The sequence below is a fragment of the Carassius gibelio genome, chromosome B14 (assembly GCF_023724105.1).
Source record: "Carassius gibelio isolate Cgi1373 ecotype wild population from Czech Republic chromosome B14, carGib1.2-hapl.c, whole genome shotgun sequence".
Taxonomy (NCBI): Eukaryota; Metazoa; Chordata; class Actinopteri; order Cypriniformes; family Cyprinidae; genus Carassius; species Carassius gibelio.
The window spans coordinates 14,550,751-14,570,035 of NC_068409.1; the positions used below are offsets into that span (position 1 = coordinate 14,550,751).

At 38.4% G+C, this 19,285-nt stretch overlaps 1 protein-coding gene across 1 annotated transcript in view; it reads right to left on the reverse strand.

The window, feature by feature from the left end:
• The window catches only part of LOC127971064 (catenin alpha-1), a 95,539-nt gene that overhangs the window by 55,249 nt on the left and 21,005 nt on the right, over positions 1 to 19,285 (reverse strand). The window contains exon 7 of the mRNA XM_052573821.1: positions 17,142 to 17,345. Within this exon, the coding sequence (XP_052429781.1) occupies positions 17,142 to 17,345 (204 nt within the window). The remainder of the gene's footprint in view (positions 1 to 17,141; positions 17,346 to 19,285) is intronic.

Below are 19,285 nucleotides of genomic sequence, written 5' to 3' on the forward strand. Positions count from 1 at the left end.
GCATTTGCTACAGAGAAAAGCTAAGTTGTTAGGGAGTGGAGGGAGGCAGGATGGCTGAAGCTGAACATGATTTATAGAGGACAGCCATTTCTTGGTCAGACGGAGTGTGTAAGAGAAAAGGCTTTGTGACTACAGAGACTTCAGATGCAGCGGCTTTCTAAGGCTTTTCACTCACTGGGAAAGGAAGCTATTAACTCCAAAGGTCACTTTTTAATTTGGTTGCAGCCCTATGTGGCAGAGGTCTGTCCCCGTCTGAGGAAATGAAAACAGAAGTGATTTAACTCGAGATTTAAGTACACTAAGATGAACGTAAGAAAGTGAGGAAATTGCGTGCCTCAACTTAACGCTCAACTGTACGCGGTGTTCAATTACGAAGGCTCATTTAAACCCTGCAGGAAATAACTGAACACACACACAAAAGGAAAGGCAACTCTGGGACCATATGAAAACAGGACAATACTTTTAAGGCACTTGTCCACTGCATGGCACAACTCAGCTCAGTATGGTAAGGCACGGTTTGCTTTTCCACTGCAGTATAGTATCGCTTTAGAGTGGGCGGGATTATTAACATGTCGTTATAGTTGCGCCTCCTCTACTGTGACGTCTCTTACCAAACTCTCACTGGATCTGCTCCTCTGATGTCAATGAGAGGAATGTCTGTAATTCCACAACAGAAAAATGGTACGTTTTGGTTGTAGTAAAAAAAAAAAAAAAAAAAAAAAAAAAAAAAAAGTGGTGCGCTTGGTCAAAACTCGCTGGCTCTGCTGATTTAAATCTAGTGGTTCTTTTGTGTTTGTGTTGCAAGTTCGGTGACCGATAGTGATGATTCTCTCCAACCAATCCATGATCTGCAGAGTTTACGTCACATTTTGGTTATACTTGGAAACTCATCCGAGGTGGTACAAAAAAAAAAAATGATTAAAAAAAAAAAAATGATTAAAAAAAAAAAAACTACCAGGTACTGTACCCAGTGGAAAACCCCCCAAAATTAAATTGTACTGAGCTGTATCTTGCCATATCATACAGTGGAAAAGCGCCATTAGAGGATTTCTTATTGTATCACGGCAGTCGCTCCAAATGTTAATTTGCTCCCTCTATTTAAGTCTACGAAAAACAGTCTTCCTTCTCTCTGCATCATTTCCTTAGAACTCAGGGCTCTCAGGGACCACAGAGGATGAATGGACACCTCTCTTCAAAACAAGACTCTCAAAATGAACTATATTAAAGCAAAGGGCCGAAGCTCCATTAGCCACCAAGGGTAGTCATCCCTCATCCACTCCCTGATCAAAGCGGTCAACAAAAAGGAAATGATAGTAAGAGGCACAATGTGGCTCAATGAACCAGCTACCAAAAAATACAAGCATTTTTCGTTGGATGTGGACGTTAAGATGATACCAAATGTTGTAGTGCTAATTTCTAGCTCTGCATGTTAAGCACACAACATTTATTCTGCAAAGACAAAAAGATACATAAGTCACATGTACAGGTTTTTTTTTTTTTAGCTGATATTATAATTTTGGCACATATCGTCATATGCAACCATGCTATGATACAATATTAGCTGATTCCTCGGTTAAAAAAAGATCTAGGAATGTGTATTAGTAATGAATGACTTTTAAATGTTATGTCTAGTGCTGTAGTTTATAATAATGCAATGATGCAATACATGGCAACAGATGCTGAAAAGATAACCAAGTTTGAGTTTAAAGAGCATTTAAATATACTTAAAAGCACCAGAAAGAAAAGAACCAGCAATCACATTTGATTTCTACATTGTTAATGATGATGACCGTCACTAGATGTGGACACACAGGATTTCAATGACAAAACGCTCCATTTATCTCTCACATGGTTACCAAGGAAACAGTGTTCAGCCAAACTGAATTCGTGTTCATTACCATCTAGGGTGTGACGAACAAAGACCTTCATTATTCTTGTTCTGACCAGAAGTAACTTTATGCAGCCCTATTCATGAGAATGTCTGACACATCGAAGCATCAGAGGGGAGTAATGCTAGATATCAAGGTACATGCAGAGCTAATGCAATGAGTCAGAGCTAATCAACAGTAGCAGGTTAAGAAAAGGACCCTAATAACCCTGACATCCCTGTTCTTTGACTTGTCAATAGAAGTGACCTTCATGCTACAAGGCTAAGTTACAAAAGCAGTCACACAACCGAATATAGCTTGCTTAAAATACCATAAGGACTAGTTAACTAAACATATGAGTGGTGCAGCACAGAGAATGCCTGCCACTGCTGCCCACTAGGTCTTCATAATCAAATATGATGCAAGTGTTCTATAATTACTCCTATCTGGATTCCATCACGGTTGCCCATTATTTCCCAGTGCCACAGGTGAAACATCTGCATCGCACTCATCATTGACTCACTGAATACAGTCCAGAGACCATGTGCACAATTGAAGGAAATTCAATTATTGCCTTGAACCTCCTGAAGAGGTGCTCTTGAAATGCAATCAAATATATTGAAATTGAAATTCATTTAGATTTTTGATTTAAGACCAGCCGGATGCTACGACTACAGCCCGTTTCTCCCACTACCACTCCATGTACATTCGCTCAGAAACAAACCTTTTTAACCAGGCCAGAAGCAATAACGCAACCATTTTCAGGCACAAGATAAAAGGGTTCAAGGACTCAAGAGTCACATATGTTTGAAGCACTTATTATGAGCTGCCAATTAATCTTGCAAACGCTTACCAGTGAGGACGTATCGATCAGGATTCTTGCCAGCAAATACCTCTCTAACATTTACTGCTTTCCACATTTTAAAGTTGCTCCTCCTTGGAACCCGAAAACACATCTTGGGCCAGACGTGACAGAATCAATTAAACTCTGTCAGAAACCCATAACAAGGAGATATACAAGTGGAGGGAGTCAAGCCAAACTAGTTTCTTATTTGGTCACCATTTATAGTTTACAGTGTAAGACTTTGAGAAACAATTAGAAGTAAAAAAAAAAGAACTCCCTATAATTTTTAATATAAATAAAGATGTTTTTTTTTTTTTTCAACTTTAATGAAGATGAGAAAATTAGCAAACAATTTTAAACAATTAAAATGACGGGGGGGGGGGGGGAACAAAATAATGGTTCTGAAATCAAATCTAGAAGTATTATTGATTCAAATAATCTAAATCACAAAATATGATTAGATTTTACTTTCTGAATATGAAATGAATGACTAAATAGATCTGTTTTAGTCAAGAGCAAAAATTGTAATTGCCTTGTTAATTTCCATTTTCAATTCAATAAACGTACAGCTCTGCAGTTGATTTAGATACATGATTTTTCTGTCACTAGTAACAGCTCAGTACATTATGAATACGAGGGTGACCTTTTCATTTCATACACCAACCTGTCGCAGGCAGGGAACAACGGTGTGGCTGCTGAAACATCACGGGTCTTATGAAGACACCTGCAACACGCACCAGAGGAGACGAATGACAGCAATCCCTCAGTATTCTAGGGAGAGGTCTACAAACTGGACAGCATGTAGTTACTAAGCCTGGGCTCAGAATTGAGGGGCAGAGAATGGGGCATGTCAAGCTTTGCAGCATTCATCTGTCTTCACAGAGCAATCAGTTGTGGCATCCAGTCGCTGTTGGCAAATCTTACTGAGCGGTTAATAAACATGGCATGCTATCGGTCTTCATACTGTCAACTTTAGGCTGAAGCCTGTCGTGAGGGCCTATTCCAAAGGTGGGTTTATCGAACCTCGAGGGTTTGAATACCAATGCTCGTTCTCGGTGGGGATCTTTTCTCATCCTTCGCACTGTCTGCTCTGTTCATCTATAAAAATGAAAAAGCGGTGTCACCAGCAAAAGGTGACAAGATCTTCTGATTTATTAAGAACTCTCAACATAAATTTATGCAACCGTCCATGCACCCCAATTACATGGGGGAATGATCCTTGGCCAATACGTCAAACTACCAGAGCATATCTTTGACACAGCGGAACCTTTGCAAAAGTTTTTAAGTGTATCCCAGACGACAATTAGAGAAGACATAAGCACGACTTAATGCTTCAATCATCATTACATCTAACAGGGAGAAAGTTCTGCTGTGCAAGGTGAAATCTAATTTCTTAAAATGTTCACCTCCTGCCCTTTCAATTTTAATTCATTAATATTCATGCTACGACTCTCCTTAGAGCCCATTCTGACCAAAAGAAAAATGACACTACATACCAAAAGTCTAACATCTCTCCACAGAGTAAAGGAATCGCACACCAAAGGGGAAGAATCGGAAACAATTTACCAATAATGCAAGAATATATGTTCAGTGACAAAAGAAAACGCAAATTTGTTGGCTATCAAAAAGCTTGGCATGTACGAACCAAACAACAATATTCAGTTGCACAGCCTAGCGCTGTTAATTTCCAATGCTCATTTCAGAAAGACCACTTCAATGATACTGTAAAACTCTGTTAATAACACAGACCTTGTTCTGAACCCAATATAAAATGGTCGCCCTTGAAAACAAGGCACACATCATCACAATACGCCTGTGACATACTCAAAACGCACAAGGACCAGCACAGGCTATTAACTTTTAAATATGCCATTTGCAAAACAATCCTACAAAGTCAATGGCTTCAAATGTCTCATAAAACAGGAAGCTTACAAGATTTTTTTTATCTGAATGCTGAGAACAACAAGAGCTTGAGCATGTGTCTATATAACACATGAGCTAAATGGACATGTAACGGCACAATGAGAAACAATGCAATCTTGAGAAAGACAGTAAAAGAGCAAGTGTGACAGGAATTAAACCAGTGGGACCAATAAATAACCATTTCTCTCTGGATCTTGTGATACATCAGGAGAAAATGTGTTTTTCTATATTACCTATGAGGCCAATGATGCCTTTGACAATCACAATGGCAAAATCCTAAGCCTCTTCTGAGGGCAACCCAGTCTAGAGTCAGAAATGCTACATCACCAAAGTGAATGTGGGCAAATGCCATTATCCATGACAGCAGTATTTAACAACCACTAGTCGGAATCATTCTGCCCTTGAAAAAAGAAAATATTTCCATTCTGTGGTGGATTTGCAAGAAAAAGAGCTGGGACACCTCTCTAACATCATTTTCCAGCCCCCCCAAAAAATAGTCATCTAGTTCTAACAAATGCTCACTAGATCAAAACTAAACCAAAAGATCCTTGCTAGCTTTTGAAGCTTGAGCAAGCCACTGATTTGTGTTTTTGACCACTGAAAGGCTTGCTGTCTCTGTGCATTTCATAAACAGCTTTGTCTTATAAAGCAAGAGTTGGTAAAATGAACAGGAAAACAAGAAAGCATTCGGGTAGATCTTTTCTCTTTTTCTCTGAGCTGCTTTAAACTTGAAGAAAGAAAAACACCTCAATAAGGATATAAAAAAAAACAACAACAACAAGATAAAACATGGAAATGTACTTATACATGTACTTATTATACATGTCATTAGAAATTAGTGCAATATAAAGCCAAGCATTTCAACAATTTATTTCCAAGATAAATCATGGTTCATGGGGCTTAGCAGTTTTTCAAAGCATGTAGCGCCATTTGTGTTTGGGTCAAACTAATTGAAATATTTGTTTTGGGGGGTTCAGAGGCAATTAATCTTGGCCTAACCTCATTTATCTGCAGGAAAACAATTTATTCGGCTCCTCTGGATATTTATTAAATGCAATTACAAGACATTTCAGGAAGAGTGTAATACAAATTCCCAGGACCACTTCTCCTAGATTAAAACTCTAAATGTTGGTCTAAATGTGGCTTTAAACAGCGAGCCGCAACTGCAGTCCCTAGTGGAGCAGAAAACCATTTCAAATATTTCAAAAAGGAACTACGTCTTTGTGCTTGAGGAGCACTCAATGATTCATCCTGTTTCTCCAGAAGGAGACAAGGCATTAAACACGCTCACTTGCATTTAAAGTAACTCTTTTTGCTGTCTTTCCCTAAGCATTGCTGGGCTAGCATACATAATTTGGGTTTTTACTGTCATTTAAATGTAAAAATCACAATGCTTTTGATGGACTAAAAGAAAACATGCAATTTTTTTTTTTTTCAATCTGCAAAGAAAATAAGCAGCTCAAGGTCACAGTCATGTTAACATGCAATCACCCTTAAGCAGGAGACAGTCATTTAATCTTCATTCGGAAAGGACAAAGCAAACCATCCTTCATGAATTTAAATATCGTGTTTCCTTCAACCCATTGTTTGAAATACACCGTCTACACTCTGGAAGCAGCCAAAGTCATAACAGCTTGAGATAGTCTACACTGAATGCTGTACATCACCGTAAACTTAATGAAGTCAGTTAACTTTTTTTTTTTTTTTTTTTTTACAAATCTACTTCTATTTTATCAATTTCTATAAAAGTAAAATAACTTCCCTCTTCTCAGGATGGAATAATGTCTTTGCAATCATGGACGTGTCAACGCTGAACCAGGTGGCGCTGTAGCCCTGTTCCCAATCCATTCAGTACATACCACCATTCACTGAATACGTTCACCTTCCCCTCGACAAGGGAAAAATAAGAGTGATTTGTTCCTTTCAAATAAAGCTTATGATTAACTGTCTGGAAAAGTTCTGACAAGAAAGGCGACTGAGACAGTGACATGCACTTACTGAGCAAAAAGCAAATTATGGCCAGTGTGAACGTACAACAAAATTTACCAGATGGAAAATCAGTTTATATACTTGTGGAAAACTGGAATTAAAACATTTTTGAGGACACAATGATATATTAGGATGATGCGGATTACCAAAAACCATGCATATACAGACACCCATTATTAGCTTGTTGGGCTATGAGAGTAAAGTTAGAACTAGGGCTGGGTGATAAATCACGGTAATATCGCACTCGCGATGAGGCAAACCTGCAATAGGTCCATGAGAATCTTTCAGTGAAGCACAGTTCTGTGATCAGTAGTAGATCTCCAACCAAAAGCCAGAGGGTGCTCTCGCGTGGAATTTCCAAATATGCACCGAAAAAACCCCCAGGAAATAAAGCTGAATAAACAGTTTAAACTGCTTTCGTAACTATTTCGTTACTTAAAAACACATGACTACAACAATATATTGAGTTATTTTTATAATTATCTCACAAAATGATTTATTTCAAACAATCAACTGATGTAATGTAGTGATTTGAGTAGAAATATATTATATGTGGTATTTTCACATGCTTTCAGGAGGAGCAGTACCGTATTTTGAGGACTATAAGTCACTTTTTTTCATAGTTTGGCTGGTCCTGCGACATAGTCAGGTGCGACTTATTTATCAAAATTAATTCGACATGAACCGAGAGAAATGAACCAAGAGAAAACCTTACCGTCTACAGACGTGAGAGGGCGCTCTATGCTGCTCAGTGCTCCTATAGTCTACCACTGAAAACGGAGCGCCCTCTCGCAGCTGTAGACAATAATGTTTTCTCTTGGTTCTAAATAAATGCAACTTATAGTCCAGTACGACTTATGTTTTTTTTCCTCGTGACGTATTTTTGGACTGATGCAACTTTTACTTTGGTGCGACTTATAGTCCGAAAAATACGGTATTTACTACACAAAGTCATTGTTCACTGAGCTTGTCGGAGAACTATGGCTCTGTGTTGTAAATGCAGCTCCATCTGAAAGCAGGTGATGGAGATTTACTGGAGATTTACTACAGAACCAGTTTTACTGATGAGATGTGCATGACTATCGCATGCGATTTATCGTCCAGTCCTAGTGAGAATATTTTAGTTATGTGCCTTCAAACTGACGAATTCAAAGTACGTATAACAAAACACACCTCTGCTTCAGAAAGCACTTACACATTTGTCAAAATGATCATGCAATCTAATGCATTCGCCTTCAGAAAACTGTAGTAACAGTTGATATACACTTTAAAATAATATAAAAAGTTACTTTCAACCTAATGTTCAATTAAGAAAACCAAAAAGTCATTACGCTTTGTATAACTGTCAAACAGGACCTCATTTCAGCATAAAAAGTAAGAGTTTCAGTGTTAACAATTCTACTAGTTGTTTAGGCAATCAACGAGATGCTTTTGAAAACCAATCTTAACATCCCCATATACTAGCTTACTGAATAAGTGATCTGCTTAATATACCTGACAATAGTGTTTTGCAGGATGACTGGAATGTTTTTTTGATCAATCAGCACCTAGGACAGGAACTATTCACTCTACAATTCACCGCACAAAGCCACTGCTGATTTGCACACTTCTGCCAGGTATGGGTCTGGACACCCCACTGTAGTACAGCATTCAACTAAAGGATGTATCATTTCAATTGAACAGAAGCTGGAGTAAATTAGGGGAATCGTGATTCAACTGAGTGAGCATAATCAATTATTGTGTACAAGAACAGAATGGCGACATTTTTCCAATCACGGACTACGGTTGAAAATAACCATCATTCCAAGCCATCACTCCTAGTTTCAGAAGTCTATAGAGCTCACTCAAGTGTTCTATGTGCCAGGATGAAAAAAATTGCACAAAGAGAGAAAGAGGATAGAGGCTAAAGCACCCTTTATTGTATGTTATGATACCAGCTCTGCCAGGCTCTATGACTTTGGAGTTAGAAACAAAATGTCAGTGGACATTTCATTATGAGAAGGGGAAAAATAAAAAGAGGTTGTCGAGAGTTCACGGTGTGGACTGTAGCTTATCAAAACTGCATTAGAAAAGGGGGAATTATAGAGCAGAAGACATCCGAGCACTAATCCAGCACAATTTATTTGTTATCTGCCATTAAGGTCATTTTTGATTGAACACTGCAACAAGTGAACACTTTACGATGAGGTTTGATTCGTCATTGTTGGTTAACCACATAAGTTAACATTAGCTAGTAATGGACAGCGGCATTACTACCCTTTAATTTCAACAATTTACTAATACACTGTGCTCAGAAATCGCATCCGTTAATATCAGATAATGCACTGTGATTTAACATGAATAAATACATTTACAAATTAATATATGCTGAATATATGCTTATTCAGGATTTGGAATGCATTACGAATACTATTCCCATCCAGTGGTCAAAATGCACAACACCGCTGTATGCTGCTTGAAAGACGCGTCTTCGCTCTGATGTAACCATGCATGCATGAGAACCACATGGGGAACACATGAGATGCACATTCACTCGCTGACAGCAGGTGGCGCTAAACTGCAGAAAATGCAGTCCTTGGCCAGGAAACCACATAACTAAAGCAGCTGCACTACTTTCTAAAACATATTTAAATAATTTTAAATAGCCATTAAGATTTGTGTATTCACTATAATGTTTGTCACAGTGCCAAATACTTAAGTATTTAGAACTTAGACTATTTATTTTCAAAATAAAAATGTATTTAAATCTGGACTACAACATGCCCTAGATATTAGGGATGCACCGGTTGACCGGCCATAAATCGGAACCGGCCGGTTTTTGATTAAAATACGTGATCAGCAATCAGCCGGTTTTTGGTCTTTCGGCCGATTTCCCCGAGAGTGCGGCTTCGAGCACAGACTACATTGTAATCGTTCGCAATTTCATTTGTGTAGAAGTATTTCGAAATCTGTGCGCAGGACACGGGAATTTTTGGGATGAATGAAAACACTTAGCATCTTTGTTTTATTCGCACCAACATTATTTGATTTTAACATTTTGGAATAATCTATTTATATAGCATACTTTTATTTAGTCTGTAAATAAAGACACTGGTAAATACCTTTTTTTATTTAAAACCAAATTTAAAAACTAAAATACTGAATGCTGATCAAGAAACATCTTATTGAATATGTATGCAGTTGTTTTTCATTTCACATGGTTACAGTTAATCTTTAAATTTAAGGCCAGTTCTATGTAGTTTCAACCCAATTCAAAAACAAAAGCTAAATGCTGATGTCTGTAACATCTATGTTTGTATTGAATGTAGGCTACTTATTGTGCATATACTGCCGTTCATTTCAGATGGTTGGAGTTATTGTTTTCAATAGCCAAAAGCCAGTTTGGCCTATTAAATACCAAATAAACATCTTGTTTATGGACACTTTCCTTCTTTCTTGTTTGTTGCTTAAAAAAAAAATTAAAAAAATCTGAAATCGGTATCAGATTCGGCCAGTTTTTTTTGTAAAAAAAATCGGTATCGGCCATGAAAAATCATGATCGGTGCATCCCTACTAGATATTGTTTGGAAGGGTTTTGATTGTTTATTGTTAATTCATACTTTACATTAGAGCTTCATTAGTTACCAAACTGCCAATGAAAAATTCTTCTGAGCTTTCATTAATCTTAGGTATTCCAATATTTAATTAAACACATTGTTAAAATAGAGTTGCAAATATAATTTCATGAGCTAACATGAACCAAGGTTTACATTTTTTAACAAAGATTAACTTCTGTAGCTAATGTAGCTATTGCTCATTGTGAATGTTAATGGTTAACTAATGAGGTAAAGTGATACCTATGGGTCATCGTAGTTCTTTTACCCTATAATTTGTGTAAAACTTTTAACTTAATATATTTTTCCTGTTCTGCTTTACTGTATTTAAATGTGGTTTCTATTATAAGAAAAAGTTATTGAACCTTTTGTACTGTATTAGGACCACTTTTTTAAAACAATTTCAATATCATGATAATACCGTATACCATCATAAAAGCATGAGCAATTAAATCGCAACAGGAAAGTTCGATTCCGGCATATCTCTAATTGTTAATCAAATTCAATGAGAATAAGTAAAAACTATCACTATATAAATCACTAAAAAACCAATAGATTTTGTCCCAACTTTAAAGAGCTGGTGGATTTAAAGTGGCAAACGACTCATAAAGTGTGTTCATAACAGAACAGTTTATTTATAGTTATCATTAAGACCATTTAGTATTTGTGCTGTGGCACAGTGCTATCTTTTGGAACAGAAAAAACAATGTTACTTCAACGCATGACAAAAAGCTGTTTAATACATATGCAACAAGGACAAATGACAAGGCACAACAGAGGTCACTACGCATCCTGAAAGAGGTGAAATGGAACTACAATAACCTTCAACACAGAGCTGGGCTGTCGTTTAAATGCTCTACAACACGACTTAGACTTCAACGGGCCTTAATAGAAACTGTCAGTCAAGGAGTGATGCCATAGCTCTGCAGCAGCCGACAGCAATGGTCTAAGACCCACGAGGATGAGCGATGAATGAAAATAACAGAATCATCAGAGGTTTGTGCTCTGTCTCTCTCTCTCTCTCACACACACACACCTCCCTACATGGAACAGTCAGTGAGAGACTGCAAACAGTGAGACATAGATCGTTTAAGTGCCACACCTCACATTTTATCTACTCGTATTTAAATTTTTATAAGAGGTCAGGTCAACTCCAGACCTGCCCAGGTGCTAAATCGTACACAGCGACATGAATTGCTGTACTAAGTGGTAAATGTTTTTTGAGGAAAGAGAAAAAAAAAACAAAAAAACAAGTGATTAACCTGCTGTCTTTTTTACCTTTTATGGTAAAGCAGTAAAATGCCATTTGTGTGTCATAAGGGTTGGTATTTGGACAGGATATAAAGTGAGCACAACCTTCTAAACTGTGAATAATAAGGTCTACGGTTTAAAGTTTTTGCTAAAGTGATCAATATAGGATTAATTCTTTCTCTTTGCCATCATATTTACAGCAGTTAGAGGAAAGAGCTTTTAACATTTACAGCCAAACAGTCTGAAAAAACAAAAAAAGAAAAAAAAGTGACAAACACCAAGCCATTTGACTAGAGGGTGTATTGCACAGCTGGATAATCAATGCTGAAAAACAATGCCCGTGTGAGAGGCTTTTATACCATAAAAACAGATTTGTTTTTCATTAATCATAACACAGTATGATTCCAGTGTTAATATTCTGGGTGACTTTTCACCATTTACGGTCAGCATTAGGGAACAATGGCTTCTAGGGATAAGCATTTTGGTCATTTTAACCCCTTTGCAGTCATGAGGACTACAGTAGTAGTGCCCATCTCTAGTGGCTACTGATTTAACGGGATCGATCACTCGAAGGAATAGGCATTATTTACTCACCCTCATGTTATTACAAATCGTTTTTTTTTTTTTAATGCAAAACGCAAAAGATATTTTTAATATTGTTGGGGTTTAAATAACACTGGACCACATTGACTTATTGTATAAACAAAAAAAAGAACCTTCATGTTTCCCAAAACAAGTCAGTCATTTAGATTTATAGCGACATGAGCGTGAGCAAATGACAATTTTGCTTTGTGTGAACTATCCCTTTAAGCAAACATGTCAAATTGAGTGCAGCAAGCTTCCTCTGAAATGGACAAACGGTCTCAATCTTTATGCAATTAAAATTGCTTCAGCAAAAAAAAGTACATCATCCATCTCTCTGCAAAGCCAGGAATGTGATTTTTAACAGCAAAATGATCAAGGACCAGGTATAGGGGAAACCATCTGACAGCCCATGTGTGACAGATTTGCGTTTTTATGGAAAGCTGTAAATTTAGCAAAAGCCTCAGGGACAGTAAAGTGCTCCCTTGATGCACTGCATGTGGTGTGATTCGCTTTAATTACACATTCAGATGAGGTTAAAATTGAAAGTCAGTTTTGCGTTTTTGCAACCTGAGGTAAATGAGAAAATATGCATTGACCTGGCTTTTCAAATATTTTTAAACATAAGCTGCAGGAACTCTTGACTCCAACTTAATTATCATTGGTAAATATTTGGGATAACCAGAGGCCAACAGGTTAGCAGGGACTCATTAAAGCTTGGCTTTAACAAGCAGGTGTCCCTACACTAATCTTCCAAAAGAAGAAAATTGCTGCCGAAAAGGTCAAATTGTAATGATCTGCTCTTACTGTTCAAATGTTATTGCTATTTATGGAAAAATAAAAATTATTCCAGGCTGCTAAGATAAAATAATTTCAAAAAGCACACGGTTAGGTGAAAGAACAAGAAGAGGAACGATAGAAACAGGGCTCAGTTCGAGTTAAGAGACTTTGGAAGCAAGTTGTCATGAAACAAGACCAGATGTCAATCTTCCCGAATGCCCATGGCAGAGGAAAACGTGAGGAAGAGAACAGACGGAGAGAGAGAGGTGTGGGTGTGTGTGGGTCTCCTGTTCCATCTCCCCTCCTTAAGGCCTTGAAGAGTTCGCATCTGTATTTTCACAGATTCTTCAGATGTTCACCTTCAAGTTGAAGAATTTAAATGTCAAAAGCTTGACACGTCGTACCTTATTACTACCAGCTCGCCTTGTGTACAATCACCTCTACAACAAGAGTCTGGGGGGTCTGAAATTTATTATTAATAAAATGCAAAGGAAAAGCTCAGAACAGACACATCATGTGAAGTAGTCACGAGAGGGTGGAATAATTAAATACGTGCTTGAACCGCAGCACTCAAAACCATGAGCTTGTGCTCGGCAAAGTGAAGAGGCTTGTTTGTTTAGCAGTGCTCTGCATCGTTAATCATCTGGCTAATCAGTCTGGGCTGGACTTTTAAGTCGAAACCAGATTGACTGCCCGAGTTCGGGGTTACAGCACATACCGGGGCACGTGGTTTAAGGTCCTGAGTAACAATTACACATTTTCCAGGCTAACAAAGGCCTGATCAATCTCTGCTAATCGGCAATTAATTACAATCTATTTTTGAACACTCTGAAAACCGCTTTTGAAAACCTAAGCTGAAAACGGGACGCAGCAGTCCACTGTAATTCAATCAGTGTCTTCACTTTTCTGCCTACATGCACCATTTCTGCTCAAAGATAATGAAACCTGTAAAATTCAGGTCGCATAACAGTGATTAAAATGTTAGTATTCATCATAAGATTATATCAATTATGAATAAAGGTTTGATTATTTTGGGGCACTGCTCCAAATTCATTTAAATATGACTAAGGCAAGAATCAAAAGCAAAGATATTGACATGAGATGACAAAAATAAAAGACAATTTAAGCCAATTTGAGCAACTCCGAATCATTTATATTCAAGCGCAATAAACTTGGTTACCTTAATGCATTAAGCGCTTAGCTTGGTAAACATAATACCCAGAAATGGCCTTTAACTACATGATGCCTTTTTTTTATTGCATTTTCATAAACTTTCATAACCATAGCCACTGCCAGAGGCTCTTACTACAAAACTTGGGTTTCATATTAACCTCTTGAGACCTCTCATTTAATTTATAGAATATTAAAGTCTGTTTCACACAGCTGTCGAAAGGCACATCCAATCAAACCTCTCATCCAAAAGAGAAATTTGGAGAAATTTTCCTAGAATTAACTTATTACTGCCTTAAGCAGGTAAATATTTGATGACATTGTCTTCAATTCTATAATGTCAATGCATCATTTTGCTTCAAATTAATAAGGACATAGTTCCAGTTGGTGGTCTCAATTTGGGTTTGAAAAATGTAAAAGGCAGACAAAAGGAGCCACTGCTATGCTAGCTAGCTAAAAAGAGAGAGGGAGGTTTAAGGAGCAAAACTCCTTCAACAGCACAGTCTCAGCTGTGAGAGCCCATATGCCGTCTGGCCAATATGTCCTTCTATCAAACCAAGTCACTTCAAACAAGGCAGTTCCTTTATTCCAGGAGAAATCATATGGCTAAAAATTGAATTTGGGACACCAATTAAATCTGTATTATTGCGGGGCCTTCAGAGTTCATTTAACAACCCAGACAGAGCATAAATTGAATGTGAGAACAGTTATTCATTCCAACAGAGGGAGGAGGAGCTGCACCTGTCTTTCTCAAATCGAAATCCAGCCTATTGCAACCGATGCATTCCTCCATTCAGCAGAGAATAAAAGAGTAAGAAAGACTGAGGGAGAAATCTCTTTACTATCTGATAAGGAAATCCTGAAAGACTATTAAAAAAAAAAAAATTAAGACTTCTCTTCCCTTAGAAGTTCAGAAATGCCCGTCTTTTAGCAATATGGCAAAACATCTTACGATTTTATACAATAAATAAACATTTTAATCATATCCACCAATAAAGTGCGGTCACTCTCTCTCAGAAAAAAAGATTAAAATAAAATCATCTATATAATATCATATTATTTGAATAAAATGAACATTGATTTTATGGATTACATTGTCTATCGAGTCAACTGCAGCCTTTGCAAGCAAAAGCTCTCAAAGTTTTGGAAGAGAGCTTGCAAAAGGTAACGCCAGGCAAAGTGCCGGCCAAAGCATCCATAGACTCCAGGAGGCTTTAGTCCAGAGGTAGTCGAAAAGACGGACATATCATCTCCCTCATCTGTTTCTCCTGTCTGAACGAGTGAGCAGCCAAAGCGCTGTCATGTCAGCTGTGCTTCAGGGCTGAGGAGCAGCGTTTTGTGTGTTGGGGCAGACATGCTGCAAAGACCCAGTCAAGTAGAAAACCTGTTTGGAAACGACCCGGACACTGCTTGGATGAATCTGTGGCTAAAATAAACCAGCAGCACCAAGGATGAGACGAGAAAAAAAAAAAACGATCACAGAAACGTTCGTCTCATGGATGGCGCTCATCTGTATTCAAAAGACGGCTCTGTCATTCATCTGTTTAGGGACATATGGGACTGCTCTGTGTCATTTAACTGAGGAGGGACATAAAATAAATAATAATAAAAAAAGTCTATACATAAGCTGGGGTTTCTATAAAAGGTCCTGTCCAATTATATTAGCCTTTCTAATGCAGTCATGGTAGCACGGCTAATTTTGGATGACATGGCAAGCTTATTACACAGATAGCTGCATATTAGTGATTACTATCACTGCTGGAATCAATCTGGTATGATTTTTTCCATTCCAGGCATGAGCACTCTTCACGAAGATCACTTGAAATGGCACTGGAAATCGAATGTGTAATTTGACTTTTATTGAATGCTTGTACCTTATCCATGCCAAACCTCTTGCTAGATGTTATCAGACAGCCATTTTCAGGCTCTCACACTGCAGTGTTAAAAATGGACGGTAATGACAGAGGCGCTTGCTCACTATCCTGGTCTGGAATTACACAGAACTAGCAATGAGCCATCTGGAGTGTGTCAGTGCAGGTTCCCCAGAACACTGATGTGTTTCCAGACAGAGCCGAGGACCTGCTGCTTCCTGACGTTTCTGAAGACTGACATAAATAGTCGCTGACACCTGCGAGACATCGCCTCCCCGAACATCATCATCAGCAGTTTGTGGCACAACACCACTTCGGCTGCCCACACACCGCTATTAACGTGTGACAGAAAAATTATGTTACTGTGTGCTAGGGGGCGAAGAACTTATTTGAACTGAGTTAACCCATCAAGCAGAAAAAATAACTACAAAACCGATTTAAGAGGGGAGTAGCTTGCATACACAAATACATATATAAACATACATTTATTAATCACGCAGCTCTGGGAGCAGCCCTTACTAGATATCTAGAAAGCAACAGATTTGTAGTTATTTCCAACAAACAGATGGAATGCAGTACCACGGCAGCCAAGAACAACAAATCTGATTGGCTGCTTGGAAACAGAAAGATTACTCCATTTGTAAATAACACGAAGATGTGGAAAGAGGCTTGTTAAAACAAAGATCTGTCATGTAGGGAAATGTACTGAGAAAAAAAAAAAAAAAAAAAAGTGAAGATACGACATTCAGTGTGTGTTAGAAATCGAAAAAATAAATTGGAAATGAGTGTAAGTGGAAATGAGGTAGGGTTTTAACCAACACTTCTTTAAACTACTCAGAACTTTCTTTGGGAAAAAATAATAATTCTTTGACTACAAGATAATAAATGGAGAAACAAAAAAGGAAAACAAATGGAATGAAAGACTGAAAAGAACAAATAAAACCAATACTGGTGAGCAAACAAAGGGAATTATTTGAAAACAACAGCAGTCAAACAATTCCACGCACAGATCAGTATCTCAGGAGGGGGCTTGCGTGTACTGAACCCCTCTTATCAAAAGTTAGGCAAGACTGGAGGTCTTTATACAACACTACCCAGCAAACGTGATGTGTGCACTGTCCCTGAAATAAAACTCCCCTCTCCTTCCCTGCAGGAGAGCGTCTGTCTCAGGTAGCAGGTGGGTACCCAGCATCGCCATTCAGAGATGTGGGACTGTGGAAGGGGAAAAGCAGTAAACGAGAAGGAAAAACAATGTTTGACGTGCACTTACATTGCCCATGTACTCTGAGAGCAGATCCTGTAGCGCCTGTCGCACAGAGTTGCATTCGGCCACGATGCGCTCCCGCCGGTCGTCACGTGTGCAGGAGGAATCAGCCATGAGGGCGGCGCCACTTATGATGCTTTCCAGACGCTCCTCGAGAGAAGGCCGGAACCTCTCCTCGTTGAAACTCAGCGGGTCCACGATGATCTGCTTCTGCAAGGGGAGAAAAAGAGAATAAATCATAAGATGATTAAAAGTAGGAGGACGACGACAGGAAGATTAAGCACTTTCTCTGAATTAATGCACTAAAATATTGCCATTCAGCGTTTCTCTGCAAAACAGGGGGTGAGATTTATGATTTCACATACCAAATATCCAACTTTAAAAGACTTTGACAGTTAAACGGCAGTCATTATTGGCTGTGCGGACTGAAGAGGATTTTGGAATCTATCTCCCTGGACTCCGAGGCACAAACTGTGATGTTCATTAACTGGACGAATCAATAATTCACAAGATCTGAGATGATGGTCTGGGGCTCCTGATGCAATTTCAGGCCAACGGCTTTTGCTCAATCAGAGGCTGCATTAGTTTGCCTGTGCACTTCCTTTTAAATCAACTCTATGTAACAGACGGCATCTGAAAAGCCATTTGTACTGTCTTCTGGGGATGAACAGGGGAAAAATATATAAAGCAAGCGGGACAAAATCAAGCTTAACTGCAAATAATGTAAGATCACAGACTCTTATCTCGTATGTGGTTTTCAACAGAGAGAACTGCTTTGGTAAACACTTTAGTACAAGTGCATCTTTAAGGCTACTAACCCTAAACGGCAGAGCAATCGCATTTCAGCCTGGGGCAACAAAATGCAGTTGCGCATATAAAACACTTCTATTTTTCCTCCTTGAGCCAGGATGACATTTGAGATGTCCCTACATGTCCTCTGCTTGGTACACTCACTTGGGGACATCACACTCCCCCTCTCAAAGAATAAACTTGTCAATGTGTGGTGCAATTAAAGAGACAGGAGAGACAAATGTGCCAGAAAAGCGATAGCTGCCTAGAAAGAAAAGAAAAAAGGTGGAACAGCTGCAGGCGGAGTTAATCTTCATATTCAACAAATATTATACATTATTCAACAATTCAGTTGTTAGAATCGGAGTTTATTAGCCTCATCTCATCTGACCTCCTTTACTTGCGTGTCACGTTGGCATGGCAACAAGCCTCTCTCTCTGACTCACTGCAAAGTTGCTCCAGCTTCAAATTAAGCAGCAAGAAGCGATGTGGAAAAAATGTGCACGTGTGCAGAAGTTTCTGCACGGTCACCAGGAAATTAAAGTAGCACATGATCTGAGGTACCGACATTCCCCATCTCATACGAGCGCACACCCAACCACTTTTATGTTAGTTAAACAATATATGTAATAAAACATATGCAATATTTTGATGCACTGACTTTTACCCTTTGTAAGCTAACGCGACATTGCCCATAGCGTCACCCAAACTATACACGAAGGCCAATATTTTCTGATGACTGCTTTAGTTTTAACCAGGGCTTTTGGTTGCTCAGGGCCCCTGCCGCATTCAAAGCAATACAGATCCCAACAGCCAGGATTAAGAGAAGCAAAGCTAGTTTAACAACAATTATGGGAAACAAGCCTTGGTGATGCTTGATGTTTTCATTCTGTTAGCCACAAGGGCAGTTGGCTTAGCAGCCTTTCACAAAGAATAGAACAGAAGTGTTTCGAGACGTGCCTTTAAAGAGTTGAGCAGAGAGTTGTTGAAGGGAAAACATGACGCAAGTAAACTCCACAGAGTGAGCTAATTGTATAATTCAAAATTGTTTCGCATTTTTGTACGGATTCAGCATTTTATGATTTCACTTATCTATGAAAATTATCTTTTAAAATTATTTCTGCAATTCTCAATTTAAGTAATCTAGTAGGCAAAATGTCAACACAGGGCTAACTGACATTCAGTAATACAAAACTAAGAGTATGATGATGATGATATATCAAAGAAAGAAGGTACTACAGCAGCAGTTCAGCTTTCTGTAGATAGATCTGATGAGATAAGCTCCATACTAGGGCTGTGCAATTAATCAAAAATCGCAATAAAAATCACGATTTGAGCATGCACGATTACTAAATCGTTTT